Here is a 15,391-nt window from a genome sequence, read left to right on the forward strand (position 1 = left end):
CAGTGCCCGGGTGGCTACCACAGCCCTCTCCCCCACTCTCCTCTCGGGAGGGAGAGACTCTCTACCCAGGCGGCCACCACAGCCCTCTCCCCCACTCTCCTCTCGGGAGTTCGGGCATGTGTGTACACTTACCTGGAGTGTTTTTCAGGCTGCCAAGTGCAGGACTTGAACTTTGGACTTGGCCATGTGGAGTCCAACACTTTAACCATGACGCCACCTGCCAACCCAGTTTTACACATTGTGTAAGCCAAAGGACCATACAGAAAAGCATTTGTTCTACTCACAGTATAATGGAAGACACTTCATTATCTAAATTAATGTGCTTTTAAACTGCCATATGTTTACATGTGGCATAAAATATTTGAAGAGGGACCAGCAGATGGCATAATGGTTACATCACTGGACTCCAGCGTGGTCAACCGCGATTTGAGTCCTGGACCCAGCAGCTCAAAACTCATGCCAGAATGTATGCATGTGTTCTCAAAGTCCCAAGGAGAGAATGGAGAAGGGATTGCAGCATGGCTGTTCCTCTCCTCCCCCCGCCTCTCTCTGACTTTCTGGCGGGTGCATGTGCCCTATAGCAAAAATCTCCAAAAAAAACCCAATAAAAATAAATAAAATATTTAAAGTAAGCATAAAGTAAAATCTAAAGTAAGATTTATGTATCTTGATATAAGTCCAAAACACAGTTTGTAAGACAATAATAAAGGGAGAATTGTAAAAAAAGGAGAATGAAAGTCAGTGTCAGTTTGAGTATCGTGGCTGCTTTTTACAACTATCTTTTATGTTCCTTAATTAGAGTTTTGTTTTGTTTTCTTTTTAGAGGCATTTTTGCTGGGGTATGTTCACTTGCTGGAGAGACAGAGAGAGACAGAAAGCAAGAAATCAGCCCCCAGGAGGGATGACCACACTGCTGTCCCTTCTCTGGTCTCCTCTCAGGATTTGGGGTACACATGCACACATGCCTGGTGTGTGTTTCCAGCTGCCGGGTCTGGGACTTGAACCATGGTCGACTGTGGGAGTCCAGCGACATAACCATTATGCCATCTGCTGGTCCCCAAATGAGAGTTTTTAATGTAATTAGTGTACACAGCTTCTCCCTCTGTTCCCAGTAACATCCAAGAGGAGGAGGTGCAGGGTATACTTGCATTGCTTGTTGTCTTGAACCAGTCGCAGAAATGCAGCTCCCCTTGTTCCACACGGCTTCCCCTTGGGTCCTGAAGCTGTGACTTCTGTGGCAGCTCAGCCTCTGGGAAGTCTCGGAATGCTCGCCGGAGCTCAAGTATACATGGGAGAAGGTCCAGCTGCACAGCCCGACCTGTCCTCACACTTCATGCTTGCCTCTCGTTGTTGACCCTCAGTCCTTGGGCTGGCAGCAGTGCTGGCCGCTGCTTCTCAGGAGGCCCTGACAGGTGGGCCTGGCCCTGTCTGGCAGGATTCGATCAGCTTGGCCAGGGCTGCTCATCTGTGGGGTCTGGCCACCAGCTCAGTCTTGGGTGTGCTGACCACTGCCCTCTGGGCCAGGCATGTAGAACCTGGACTCCCGAGTGTGGAGGCAGCAGGAGCTGCTCTGTACCTCTCACTGGAAACCTCACTGTGGGCTCTTTTTTGAAGGTTGGACAGATGACCCAGGCAGGTCTCCTGGAGCACCTGAAACTTGAGAATGTGTCCCTGTGCCATCAGCTGACAGAGACGCAGCACAGGTCCATCCGGGAAAAGGAGCGCATCGCAGTCCAGCTCCAGAGCATCGAGGTGAGGTGTTGGCACTTGGCGCTGGGCTGTGCTGCAGGGTCACGCAGCCTGTGTGTGTGTCACTACCAGCATGGTGTGCGCTTAGCTCTAAACACGCGTGGTGAGGGCTGCCTGCTTAGTCTGTGGGTCCATCCCTAAGAGGCTCTGAGTGGTCGTCCTCAGACCTGTCAGTGGTAAGGGCTCTTCCTGACAGCCCGCCTGGGCCTGACCAGGCATTGCAAGTGGCAGCAGTGCTGGCAGGGAAGAAGGGGTTCAGTACCTTGTGGCAGCGCCTCAGAGCCAGTGGTGGCGAGCATGTTTTTTTATTCTGAGCACCATGTGAAGTCACCGGTTACTGCCGGGAGCCCGCACAGTCTCCAGAGAGTAGGAACGGCAGCAGCTGTGACCTGGCCTCCAGTACTCACTCTTAGTTAGCTTGGAGACCTCTGGGCCATTGCTTAGCCTCTCCAAGACCTGTCTCCTCTTTTACAAAATGGGGATAAAAATGCCTACTTAATAGTGTTTTTGGAAAAAGTAAAGAAGAAAAATGTTAGGAAACATCTAGGCAGCGAGAAAAATAGTTGCTTTGTTTCTAGAAGGCCATGGGCTAATTTTGCCTTTCTCCATGGCTGGCCTGCTCCTCATCACTCTGCCCAAGGATGTTTGCCATGGATGATGGGAGAATCATGTCACATGGGCCATAATGCTCCATGAGCTCTGTGTGAAAGAACCGAAAGAAAGCTTTGAGTTATAAACTGATCTTTTATCCCTAAGAAGTGTACTTGGGTAGTAGGGTCTCGTCCATGCAGTCAGACGTGAGGAGTGCCCCCTGAGTTGCCGTGGCCCCTTGAGCTCTCTCACTACTTATAAGTGAGAGTGTCACGCAGTGCTCCTGTGGGAGGGTGTCCATGCCTCATGCTCTAAAATCCACCTTCAAGTGGGAGACGGCCAGAAAAGTTCATCCGTAAAACTGCTCTTTGCCTGCTTCTCACTTGGGTCAGGCCTTTGGGTCAGCAGGGAGGAGGACTAGCTCCAGGAGAGGAGGACCAGGCAGGAGAGGGGGACCAGGCAATAGAGGAAGATCAGCTCCAGGAGAGGAGGACCAGCTCCAGGAGAGGGGGACCAGGCAGGATAGAGGGACCAGGCAGTAGAGGGGTACCAGCTCCAGGAGAGGGGGACCAGCTCCAGGAGAGGAGGACCAGCTCCAGGAGAGGAGGACCAGGCAGGAGAGGAGGACTAGGCAGGACAGGGGGACCGCTCCAGGAGAGGAGGACCAGTTCCAGGAGAGGCGCTCTGTAGCCTGGCCTTTGCCTTCTGCCCCGCCTCCCAGGCCCCTGGGATTATAACTCATAGATGGTGTTGATAAGAGCGAGGTGCCTCTCAGCAGGGGTAGAGTTTGTGTCGAGTATGAGGCTCTCAGTCTGCTGTTGGCAATCCTGCTTTCCTGCTGTTCTTCCCCCCTTTTTTATGATAGGTACTTGCACACTCACCGCTGGGAGAAAGTACTCATCCTTGGGGGCTTGGTCATGCTGCAGTCCTCAGCCCTCCACTCTCCCTCCCATCGGGACCCTGGGAGTGTGCGCACCCAGGGTGTTGCCACCGGGGCTGGGATTTGAACCCATTGGTCATTGAGATCCGCTTCCTCTGCATGGACTTAATTGCTGTGATATGGGGCCAGCCCACATTTTCCTGCTTTTTAAAAACACCATTTCCTGGGCCCAGGCCGACATGTTGGATCAGGAAGCGGCATTTGTGCAGATCCAGGAGGCAAAGACAATGGTGGAGGAGGACCTGCAGAGGAGGCTGGGAGAGTTTGAAGACGAGAAGGCACAGCTGCAGAGGGTGGCGGACTCTGCAGCAGCCCTGGAGCAACAGCTGGAGCAGGCAAGTACCTGCTCCCCGAGGCCAGACCCCACGCCCATGTGTGTGAGTGTTCAGGGGTCCTCTCAGGCGTGTGCAGTCCGTGTCAGGTGAGCTGTCGAGTTCGCTCAGCAGTCGCATCCTCACGCTGTCACTGCTGTGCCCTGTATGTGCACTGGTTCTGGAGATGCTCTTGTGCACCCTCCAAAGTGCCCATCAAAGTTACTTAAAACCTGAACAGGAAAAATTAAGTTCTTAGAGTAGGGCTGAGTGGTGGTGTTGACTTGCTTGCTTTTTCTAGGTGAAGTTGACGCTGCAGCAGCGAGACCATCAGCTGGAAACCCTGCAGCAGGAACATCTGGACCTGATGAGGCAGCTCACCTCGACCCAGGAGAGCCTGCAGGCCCGGGAGCAGGCCCTGCATGACCTGCAGACACACTATGACGAGCTTCAGGCCAGGCTGGAGCAGCTGCAGGGAGAGGCTGCCTGCAGGGAGGACACGGTCCGCCTCCTGCAGGATGAGAAGATTGTCCTGGAAGTGGCTCTGCAAGCAGCCAGGAGTGGCAAGGAGGAGTTGGACAGAGGAACACGACACTTGGAAGAAGGTTCCAAGGAAACGTCAGAAGTGTTAGAGCAGCTAAGACAAGAACTAGCCATCAAGTCCAGCCAGGTATGCCATCTGCTGCCACTCCGTCTCCATCCTTAATCGCACTTACTGGCGTGGGGACACTTGTGGCGTGGCTGTGTTACTGACAAATGTGGAAGCCCTCTTCCCGGCAGGCTCAGGATTGGCTGGGGAATGGACCACGCCTGCTGGTGGCCCAACGTTAGCTATGGGTGTAGGGAGCTCAGAGCTGGAGAGAGCTTGTTATCCACCACGGAACACCAGTTTTTGTTCCCTGACAGTGGAGAGCTCAGGGTTAGGAGAAGCAACAGGAGATGGCATTTCCACTCCTTGCACCTGCCTGCACGTGGCACCCACTGGCCACGCCAGCAGTACTGCTGTGGTGTGAGGCAGCAAGTGGGAAGAGAGCTCACATTGGGACCTGCTGACAACACACCGCGGGTCTGGTGCATGCCTCGCACACAGGTAGCACCTGGGGAGCGCTGATGCACTAGCAGCACAGAGTGGCCAAGGTGTGTGCCATGTGGTCAGAAATGTGGGCAGGGTGGAAGAGCTGAGGGGGGTGTGGAAGAAGTTGAGTCCACACTGGAAAGTGTCTGAGCCCCCACTCTGCGAGGACCGAGGGGGAGAATTCACAGCTGATTTTGAGGGCGAGGCCCAAGGAGGCCGCCACTGCCCAGCGTTGGCCCACAGCGGCTGTCTCTTGGGAGGTGCACTCTGGTGGGCACCCTGCTGCTGCAGTGTGTTAGCTGCTAGAGAGCTGCAAGGGAGCAGTCAGACATCTTTTGAAGAGTTCAGATCTGAAGTTACTGACCGTCAGCTCAGTTGGAAGGACATCGCAGACGCTCGGAGGTGGAGAGGCCCAAGAGTGAGCAGACTGTCCTGGAGGTGGCTCTGCAGGGGCCATGCTGGGAGCCCAGCTGGAGGGAGACGAGTGCTCTGGGACAGGGCCCTGCCGTGTTGCGACCCCCCCAGTTAGCAACGATTACCAGTACATGCACAGCCCGCAGCCTGCTCAGATGGGGCCATGTGGCCTCAGCTCACGCGGCAGCACCCTCCCTCCGAGCCACACGCCCGGGCCACCGTTCGGCTCCTTGGACCTTTGTCCTGTGCTAGAGCTGCATCCCATGAGCTCCTCTGCCTCTGCCCCTCTGGGCTCCTCATGCAGCCTCTGACTCAGTGGGTCTAGGGGCATCCAAGACCCCACTCTTTTCTCCAGCTCCCAGACAGTGTGAGTAGTCTGGTCTCTGACAGGCATCAAGTGCAGATGCACCCTGTGGACCTGGCATGCCCTGGTTTGTAAGCTAGGCCTCACAAGAACACAGTTTGCTTGTGGGTGTGCGGCAAGAAGAGAACTGAGAAGCCACAGCAGTTGGTTCGACTGTGGAGCCCAGGCCCACTCCATGGCCATGTCCAGGGAAGGCTTGCTAGCCCCAGGTCTGGTGCCCCCTGGGTCCTCCCATCATGTACCTACCTGATCCTGCCCTCATTTTGAGCTTTTAGTGCTGAGGAAGGAGAGTGCAGTGTTTGCCTGAGTGGGTTTTAGGAACCTTCAGCTTATGTCATGTTGCAAATCCATCTTCTGTGCCCTGGAAGCCCAGCTGACCCTTAGGAAAAGCCAGTGGCAAAGGGCCCTCCGGGCCATCAGTGTAATGTCTGTATCCTCGTAGGTGGAACACCTGCAGCAGGAGACTGCTACTCTGAAAAAGCAGATGCAGAAAATTAAGGAACAGTTTCTTCAGCAAAAGGTAAAAATGTGTTGCTGCTGGCTTTCTCCCTGTAAAACCAAGGCAGGAGCAGTCCTGTGTGATTTCCTTGTTCCAAAAGAGGGAGACTGACAAGTGAAAGGTAACATCTAGATCTCTTTCCTATAGAGGGTTATTTAATTTTATTTATTATTATTATTAATTTGTCGAGACCTGTTAGGCAGAATGGGAGTGACAGTGGATTTTGGAAAGAACACTCACACAGACACACATAGAGCAAGACGGGGATCAGGTGGGCAGCCACTGTTGGTGGACAGTGCTCCGGCCCTGAGCCTTCCCCAGGCTTGTTCTTTATAGGGCAGTGGGAGAGGGAGAGACGGGAGGTAAAGCGAGGTGTCTTCTTTTATCAGCTGTAGCTGTGTCCCTTGGTCGAAAAGAGCCCTACGTGGCCTTTTCTGGCTAAAACAATTTTCTTTATCGTCTGCCGGCTGTGCAGCATTGGCCCAAGCTAGAGAGTCTGTCCTCTGCTTGTCTTTAAAGGTCACTATTATTTAGCTCAGATCTGGCTCTTCCCTACATTAATTTATTTGAAAAATTTTGCTATAGGGCACTTGGGCTCACCAGAGAGAGAGAGAATGCAAGCTACCCAGGTCTGGGACTGCATCTGCAGTTAGGCGTGTGAGAATCCCGCACTTTAACCACCACTGCCCCTGCTGGCCCCACATCTGGATTCTCTCTGTTTTTAAAAAAATTTTTGAGAGGTTTTTGCTATAGGACGTGTGCGCTCACCAGAAAGAGAGAGACAGAGACAGAAAGTGAAAAATCACTCCTGTGGGGGGATGGCCTCATCGCAATCCCTTCTCCTCCATTCTCCTCTCGGGATCTTGGGCACGCACACACACGCGCCCGCCCACATCTAGATTCTTTAAGTTTTTGTTTTGTTTTAATTTTCCTGTAAGGTATGTGTGCTCACCAGAGAGAGAGAGAGAGAGAGAGAGAGAGAGAGAGAGAGAGGAAAATGAGAAAGCACTCTTTTGGGGAATGGCCATGTGGCAGTCCCTTCTTCATTCCCCTCTCAGGACTTTGGGCAGACACACACACACACGTGCTTGGCATATTTTCAAACCACACAGTTGGGCTCCAGCTTCCATAACCACCATACCAGCAGCTGGACCTGGACTCTTGAGGTTATTAAAGCACTTGATTGTAAATACCCTCCCTGCCCTGTTAATCCTCGGGTTGGGGTACATCTCCACAGTGAGGGGGTGTCTGGTCCCCATCGGTCTCAGTGGCAGCTGTGACACCGTCATTGTCACTCCAGAGGGTGTTGCGTGTTGTTAGTATAGGTTGCATTTGCTGCTTAAATTGTCTTTTGAAGGACCAGTAGATGGCGTAATGGTTATGTCACTGGACTCCCATATAGTCAGCCACAGTTCAGGTCCCAGACCGGCGGCTTAAAAATTCAGGCCAGCTCTTGTACATGTACCCAAGATCCTGAGAGGAGAATGGCGGGAAAAGGGAATCCCGGTGTGGCCACGCCCATCGCAGGTGATTTCTCCTTGTCTGTCTCTCTGGCAAGCACACACACCCTCCAGCAAAAAATCTCTCTTAAAAAAAAATAAAAATAAAGTGTCTTTTGAAAAACACACCACAGTCCAAATTGAAACAAATTGTGATACACCCAGGAAGGCATGGAGGAGGGTTTTGCATTAGACAAGCCAGTGCCTCTGCTGGAGAAATGACTCTGACGTGGTGGGATGTGAGGATGGGAGATGCCGTGCAGGGCTCTGATTGTGGCGTATCTCATCACTGAGGTACAAGCCAGAGGTTGCTTGTCAGAAGCCACCCAGTGTGGGAACCAGCAGTTAGCGTAATGGCTATGTCGCTGGACTCCCACGTAGTCGACCGTGGTTCGCGTCCGGACTCGGTGGCTTAAAGTCACGCTGGGCGCGTGTGCATGTGTGCCCAAGATCCCGAGAGGAGAATGGAGGAGAAGGGATTGCGGCGTGACCATCCCCCCTGGGGGGTGATTTCTCGCTTTCTGTCTCTATGCCTCTCTCTGTCTGTCTGGCGAGCACACACGCCGTATAGTGAAAAAAACCTCTCCAGAAAAAAAAAAAAAAACCCCCCCAAAAAAAAAAAAAAAAAAAGAAGCCACCCAGTGTAACCAGCAGCAGAAGAAATCGCCAGATTCCTCATAATGGGCAGGATGTCAGCCACTGGCACGGGAACTTCCTGAGTTACAGACTCGGGGCACAGTGACGTCGCCAGATGCATAAATGACGGTGGCTTAGATTCGATGAAGTACGTTGTCCTTGGCCCAAAGTTACGCCCTGGATAGGTGGGCAGCCTGACTTGGAGGAAGACCCCGCCAAGTGTTGGCTTATAGCCTTTGTCTTGTCCGGCAGGTGATGGTGGAGGCCTACCGGCGGGACGCCTCCTCCAAGGACCAGCTCATCAGTGAGCTGAAAGCCACAAAGAAGAAACTGGACTCAGAGATGAAGGAGCTGAGACAAGAGCTGATCAAAGTGCATGGGGAGAAGAGGGCCGTGGAGGTGGAGCACTCCCGCCTGCAGAAGGACGTGTCCCAGGCCCACCAGCGGATGGCCGAGCTCGAAGGGCACCTCCAGTCAGTGCAGAAAGAGCGAGACGAGATGGACGCACACTTACAGGTCTGCGGAGGGTGCCAGGCCGCTCCGTTGGAACAATGGAGTTGGGCATATGTGCTTGGGGACCTCCCGTGTGCAGGTTTGGGTGGGGATTGGTGGACAGAGGCTGATAAAACACGCCAGAGCTGGGCTTCCTGGTGTTCATGCCCTGGTGGGCAGACAGGTGGGTCTAGGCAGCAACTTTATGGTGAAGGGACAGAGCAGAGAGCAGCTGCAAAGGCCTGTGGGCGGCTCTGCTCTTACTGAGGTTCTTGGGAGCCAGCCTCAGAGCCAAGAGCTGCCCCAAGATGCTTTCTGTGGAGACCCCCAGTCGGGACAGGGCCCTGGGCTGGAGTGGTTGTGACCTCTTGGAAGCTACACAGGTGAGAGCTGGGCTTCCCTCTGAGCAGAGTAGAAGCTGCAGGGCAGGAGGATGAGGAGGCAGAGCGTGTGGCGTGTCAGGGAAGAGACCTCAGTGCAGTTAGGGTCCAGACATACAGGCAAAGGGGTGTTTCCTATGATGAGAAAGCCGGGAATGGTAAACCCAAGAGCGGAAGGAAGGGCATTCGGTGAGGGCCCTGTCAGCATGTACTCTGGGCGGCAGGGAGGGCAGGCGGAGACCTGTGTGGGACCCTGTCTGCATGTGCTCTGGGTGGCAGAGAGGGCAGACGGAGACCCGTGTGGAGCCCTGTCAGCGTGTGCTCTGGGCGGCAGGGAGCGTAGGTGGAGATCCATGTGGGGAGGCCCTACGAGGAGGATTCCTGTGAATTGGCATGAAAATGGGGAGGAGGTGTCAGTGAGCGTTGGCATCAGGTGGATGGGACCTGGCTGAGGGGACAAGGCAAGTGTCTGGAGAGCGAGGGAGGCCGGGGACAGGCCTGCTAAGGCCCCTCGCGTGCATGTTGCTGTGACTGAGCTGGTTCTGGAGACCCGCTTCCTCCCACGGGGAATGGGAAAGGCAGTGGCAGGGCAGAGGGAGGACGAGGCCTCTGCACAGTCACAGCTGAACCTGAGGAGCTCCTGGGGACTGTGGGGAGGGGTGGTCCTGGGGTCTCCAGGCAGGTCCACAGGGAGGGCTCTCCCGTCAGCCTCGGGACGAGCAGCCAGCATGTTCAGGGCAACGCGGTGCCTTTTCCAAAGGCAGACACGTGGGAACTGCTCCTGAGCCAGTCCCTGGGCGGCCTCAGCGTTACTGTTTGCCACAAGGGCTTGGGGCGTGTGCTGGCGAGGGGCTCTGACTCCTCAAACCGCCTCCCTCCTTCTCCCCCCAGTCTTTGCAGTTTGATAAAGAGCAGGTGGTGGCTCTTACAGAGGCCAACGAGGTGCTCAAGAAGCACGTAGAGGAGCTGCAGCACGAAGCCAAGAGGTCAGTGTGCTCCGGCCAGCCCCGCCGTGGTCACAGCCCAGGCCGAGTGCCACGTCCTCATTTAAAGGCCCGTCGTGATTTGCGGCTGCGTTTCTGTGGGGCAGTCCCAGGGTTATGTCGACCTGCCTTTAACAGGAGCTCACCCCTTTTGCTTTTATTTTCACGTAACTCTGTGGGTCACATCCATAACCTCCCCCAGTCCCAGCCCCCGATCAGGGCCGGCCCTTTGGCATTCATCCATCACCCTTGTGTGCTCGTGTAGCCTCACATGCATGGGCCATTTGTACACATGTGTACATGCCTGCACAGACAGCCTCGCAGGAGCCTTTGCCCTGGCGCCAGGTCCTGAGCTGCGTTGCTTCTGTCGGTTGGTGACTTAACCGTTAATCGGATCGTCTGCAGGTGGACGCTGCAGGCACTTCTGTCCAGAGGGGCCGACTGTCCCTCTGCTGTCACACAGTCATATTGAAGCCCCTGCAGCAGGAGGGACCGGTGCTGGTGGTGGGAGTGGTAGAAGTCACTGAGGCTCACCCCTGAGGGCACCTTGGCTTGGTCTGTCCTCCCGCCCAGTAGCAGCCAGAGCAGGGCTGGCAGATGCTTACTCCATGTGGCCAAGGGCCCATTGGGTTCTGAGGCAGGTGACAGCGGTGGAGCCTGAGGCGGCCTTTCTAGAACCTGGGGTCTGAGTCACTGTGCCAGCCCTCGGAGAAGCTTGTGAAATACGTTCCATGTTGCCTGATGTTGCGTCCCAGGAAGCTGGGTGGGTGCATGGCGGTCAGTTCAACACCCTCTGTGCCCCAGGGCCATCACAGAGCAGAAACAGAAGATGAAGCGACTGGGCTCGGACCTGACCAGTGCCCAGAAGGAGATGAAGACCAAGCACAAGGCCTACGAGAACGCAGTGAGCATCCTCAGCCGCCGGCTACAGGAGGCCCTGGCTGCAAAGGAGGCTGTGGATGCAGAGCTGAGCCAGCTCAGAGCCCAGAGCAGTGGCGGTGGTGATGACCTCGTGCTACATGTAGGTAAACATGACCACCCAGTCAGAGTTGCTAAGCCCCTCAGGGCAAGGAAGATGCGTTTCACAAACGTTTCCCCCAGCCCCCAGGGTGCAGGAGGAGGTGGGTGGATGCTGTTCAGCAGCATTTCTTTAGGGTGCTGATTGGTGGCGGCATCCCAGTGACCACTAGTGCTTGTGTACATGTCTCCTTCAGTCCTCATACACGTGTGTGGTCTGCGCATAAGGGAGCCATCGTTGGGGCCCTCCATGGTTCAGAGAAGTCCAACTGCCCCCTGCGAAGGGCAGAGGCAGGCCCGCAGCCCAGCTTCTCCTGCCTGTCCGGGGTCTGCAGCTTCAGCGCAAAAGAGGAAGTGGGAGCTCGTGCTTGCTGAGAGGCTGGAGTGAGGCACGAGGGGTCAGAGCCAATGTCTGGCTTTTGGAGGAGATGACCCGGAAGAAATGGAGGCACTGGAGGGACAAAGGGGGCATCATGGGAGATGGGCTCCCTGTGAGGTCTGTGAGAGACAAGCCAGGTGCCCTGCGCTCTCTCACCTGCACTAGCAGGCCTCATGTTCTCCCTGAGTGAACGCGTTTGCCTTCCCTGTTCTCCAGCCTGCACCGCCCCACTGCTGCCCTGTAACCGGATTTCTTATACACAGTTCGTTTGTTTCCTGTCCACCTACACACTTTGAGTGGAAAGGGCCTGTATCATAGCAGTGTTCGCACTCACCTGGCGACTTCATAAAATTTGTGGGGGAGTGGGGACCAGGAGGTGGCATAGTAGTTGTGTCAGACTGCCACATGGCTGACCACGGTTCCAGTGTGAACATCACACCGAGTAGGCAGACTGCCACTTGGCTGACCACGGTTCCAGTGTGAAAATCACACTGAGCAGGTGTGTGTGCATGCCTAAAACCCCAAGAGAAGGGTTAGTGGTATGACCTTCCCTTCTGGGAGATAATTTCTCACTTTCCCTCTCTCTGTCTCTCTCTGGCATGCACCCTATGGCAAAAACCTTTTAAAAAAATCAAGGGGTAATTATTCCATTGCCATTTTCCTTTCTCCTTTAAACCATATCTATGCTGGATTTTAAGCCTACAGACCGAATGATAAGGGCAGCAGCTGGGAGGCGCACGGTAAAGCCTGTGCTCCTTCTGCCACAGCCAAGGAGAGCACGCCCTCAGGCACCGTTGGGGCTCAGCCTGCAGCTCCACCACCTTCGGGAAGTCACTTGCCCTTCTGTTCCTCAGTGGGCTGAGGTCAGAAAGGGCAAACAGTAAAGTCTCCCTTGTTTGATGGTTCATTACAGTAAGTGTTCATTACAGGGCATGGGATGCTGCTTACTTGCCAGAAATGTTCATCTCTAACTTCAATGTGCCGGTCAGGTTTTCTTCTGTATTTTCAAAGCATTTAAGCAAACATTATTTTGTACTGTGACTTTGTATGCTATCTTTGTGTGCACTGTGGTGACTTAATTCAGGGGAATTAGGGAGGTTAGGTGCAGCAGGTGGCATGGAGATTAAGCCACTGGATCCCAAGAAGCCGACTTTGCAAGTCAAGTCCTAGACCCAGTGACTTGAAAATCACTCTAGGCATGTGTACATGCATGCTCAAAATCCTGAAGAAATGGAGGAGAAGGAATTATGGCATGGCCATCCCCCCTAGGGGGTGAGTTCTCACTTTTTCTCTCTGTCTCTCTCTAGCAAGTACACTCACCCTATAGCAAAAACAAACAAAAACAAAAAGAAAGAGAATATGTAAGAATACATTTGGGGACCAGCAGATGGCGTAGTAGTTAAGGTGCTGGATCTCACATGGCTGGCTATGCAGTAAAGTCCTGGACATTGTAGGATGTTAAAAAACATGTTGGGTAGGACCAGCAGATGGCATAATAGTTCCTCGCTGGATTCCCACGTAGTTGACCACGGTTCAAGTACCAGACCTGGGGGCTTAAAACCCACACCAGGCACGTATGCGTGTGTACCCACAATCCTGAGAGGAGAATGGAGGAGAAGGGATTACGGCATGGCCATCCCCCCCCGGGAGATGTTTTCTCGCTTTCTGTCTCTCTGTCTCTGGCAAGCGCATGTACTCTATAGCAAAAATCTCTCCAAAAAGAAAGAGAAAAACAGTTGAACTACTTGTGTGTGCATGCCCAAACTCCTAAGAGGAGACTGGAGAAGTGATTGCTGTGTGGCCACCTCCCCGGGGGCGGGGGGGGGGTGTGATTTTTCATTTTCCCTCTCTCTCTCTAGCGAGTGCACACACTCTATTGCAAAAACTTTAAAAAAAAAAAATGAGAAAGAAAGAAAAGAAAAAAATACATATATATTTGGAGCCAGTCCGATGGTCCAGTGGTTCAGGAAACCAGATTCCAAATGGCTGACCATGGTTCAAGTCACAGCCTGGTGGCTTGAAAAATATGGGGCGTGTGTGTATGCCTGAATCCCGACAAGATGAAGAGAAGGGACCACACCCCATTAGGGAGTGCTTTTTCTCCTCTTTGTCTGTGTCTCTCTCTCTGTAGTGGGCCCGTATTCCCCCTGACAATTAAAAAGAATGCTTTTGGAGAGTGCAGGCATGTCACCACCAGGCAGATGTGTCCACCCAGCTTCAAACCTCAGGTGCCATGGTGAGGGTGAGGGCGCAGCTGTCAGGCGGCAGGAGCTGCTCAGCAATGCACGTTGTGTCCTGGCTGCCAGGAGAGGGTGCGGGCCCTGGAAGTGGAGCTGCAGGCTGTCAGCCAGAGCAAGGAGCTGCTGGAGAAGGAGCTGCAGGAGGTCATCGCCCTGACCAGCCAGGAGCTGGAGGAGTCCCGAGAGAAGGTGCTGGAGCTGGAGGATGAGGTGAGCCATGCGTGCCCTACCACAGCAGCTGGTGGACAGGCTGCTGGGACCCAGCCCAGAACATCAGTACCCAGAGTGCTCAGTGGCCCAGCATGGCACTGCATCAGCTCCGGCCGCAGCCCTCACGCTCTGCCAGAGCAGGCTCTGCCCTCAGCACACAGGCGAGCGTGGTGGCATTTGTGGGCTCTGTGGCAGGGTGGCGCCTGCAGTTTAGAAGCCAACTTAAGCCTCAAGAAAACGCCCTAACTTGCAGGCTTGGACAGTTATGCTCCCCATGGTGCTAGCAGCCCCCTTGTGCTCACATCAAGGCTCTTGCCACTGACCCCCGACACCCTGTTTCCCAGCCCTTCGGTCGCTCACTTCAGGACTGTTTGTTCTGTCCACCCATCTCTGTCCCATCCTGAAACACTTTTCTAAAACCAGCCTGGTTCCATGGTCATCATCCTGCTGAGCGGCCAGACTCGGTGCCTGGATGGAGCTCCCCAGAATCACACGGCTCTTGGCCATGACGGGAGATGGGGCTGGGGGAACAGGTGACGAGCCTTTCACATTGGAACGAGGGGGGTTTGTGAGCTGTCCATCGATGTGTCTTAGTTTTACTGAAAACTACTTACCTCATTCTAGTATATGACAATCCCATTAATTAGAGCATATAATTTTAGTGACTTTTATGTGTTTCAGCTTCAAGAATCCAGAGGCTTTAGGAGGAAGATAAAGCGCCTTGAAGAGTCAAATAAGAAGTTGGCTCTTGAATTAGAACACGAGAGAGGGAAGCTTACCGGCCTCGGGCAGTCTAATGCAGCTTTGCGGGAACACAACAGCATCCTAGAAACAGCTTTGGCCAAGAGGGAGGCAGACCTGGTCCAGCTGAATCTTCAGGTAGCCACACTCATTTACAGAAGCAGGACGAGAGCTGCTGTATGCCAGGCCACACCCTTGATGTCTTCCCTGTCTGGTCATCCATGCTTACTTCCCTTTCAGGAAAGCACATACCCCATCCGAGATGTGGGGACAAGCCCAGGGAACCTGCTCCGTTCACCCCCTCGGCTTTCGCAGCTGAGGGGTGCTGCTGGGCTTTGAGCTCAAGGCTGGGGCTCTCCCGTGTTCTAGAATACAAGCACTGAGTTCACTGATTCTTTTTGGAGGATTGGACAGCTGCTGGTATAGGGGGAGTGCCTTTTAATTCCAGGTGGAAATGGTGTGTGGAGGACACCGCCCCAAAGACCTCTTGTGATTCAGAATTAGGATTTGAACCCTGGCTTCCTTCCAGACTCTGTCCTCAGCCCCTGAGGGTCTGCAGCCTCTGCGAGCTGTAGGTCAGACAGTCGAGGGAAGCCAGCCTTGATCACAGCACTCCTGTGCTTTCCTACCTGGCTCCCTCACCATGCCCTGGGAGCCTTGGTGTGAAGGTGTCTGCACTCCGATTCCCACGAGTCTCCTGGTTCCTGGCATCTTCTTGGATATGATCCAATAATTGGTCTCCTACATTTTCAGATTTTCTTTTTGTAACCATGTTCTCCAGAGATGGGGTCATGTCTGCTTCTCTGGATGATGGTACATGGTGACATGTGCCCCCCCCCCCCCCCCCCCATGTTTCACACTTTTCCCGTGC

The 15,391-nt window shown here is 54.1% G+C and overlaps 1 protein-coding gene across 4 annotated transcripts in view; it reads left to right on the forward strand.

The window, feature by feature from the left end:
• Positions 1-15,391, forward strand: part of GOLGA3 (golgin A3) — a 56,400-nt gene that overhangs the window by 29,630 nt on the left and 11,379 nt on the right. For all 4 annotated transcript variants that reach the window (XM_006147332.3, XM_006147334.3, XM_006147333.3 and 1 more), the window contains 9 exons: positions 1,615-1,752; positions 3,454-3,615; positions 3,893-4,261; positions 5,887-5,964; positions 8,331-8,594; positions 9,842-9,936; positions 10,738-10,954; positions 13,636-13,779; positions 14,461-14,658. In XM_006147332.3, the coding sequence (XP_006147394.1) occupies positions 1,615-1,752; positions 3,454-3,615; positions 3,893-4,261; positions 5,887-5,964; positions 8,331-8,594; positions 9,842-9,936; positions 10,738-10,954; positions 13,636-13,779; positions 14,461-14,658 (1,665 nt within the window). The remainder of the gene's footprint in view (positions 1-1,614; positions 1,753-3,453; positions 3,616-3,892; positions 4,262-5,886; positions 5,965-8,330; positions 8,595-9,841; positions 9,937-10,737; positions 10,955-13,635; positions 13,780-14,460; positions 14,659-15,391) is intronic.

The sequence above is a fragment of the Tupaia chinensis genome, unplaced genomic scaffold (assembly GCF_000334495.1).
Source record: "Tupaia chinensis unplaced genomic scaffold, TupChi_1.0 Scaffold000211_1, whole genome shotgun sequence".
NCBI lineage: Eukaryota > Metazoa > Chordata > Mammalia > Scandentia > Tupaiidae > Tupaia > Tupaia belangeri.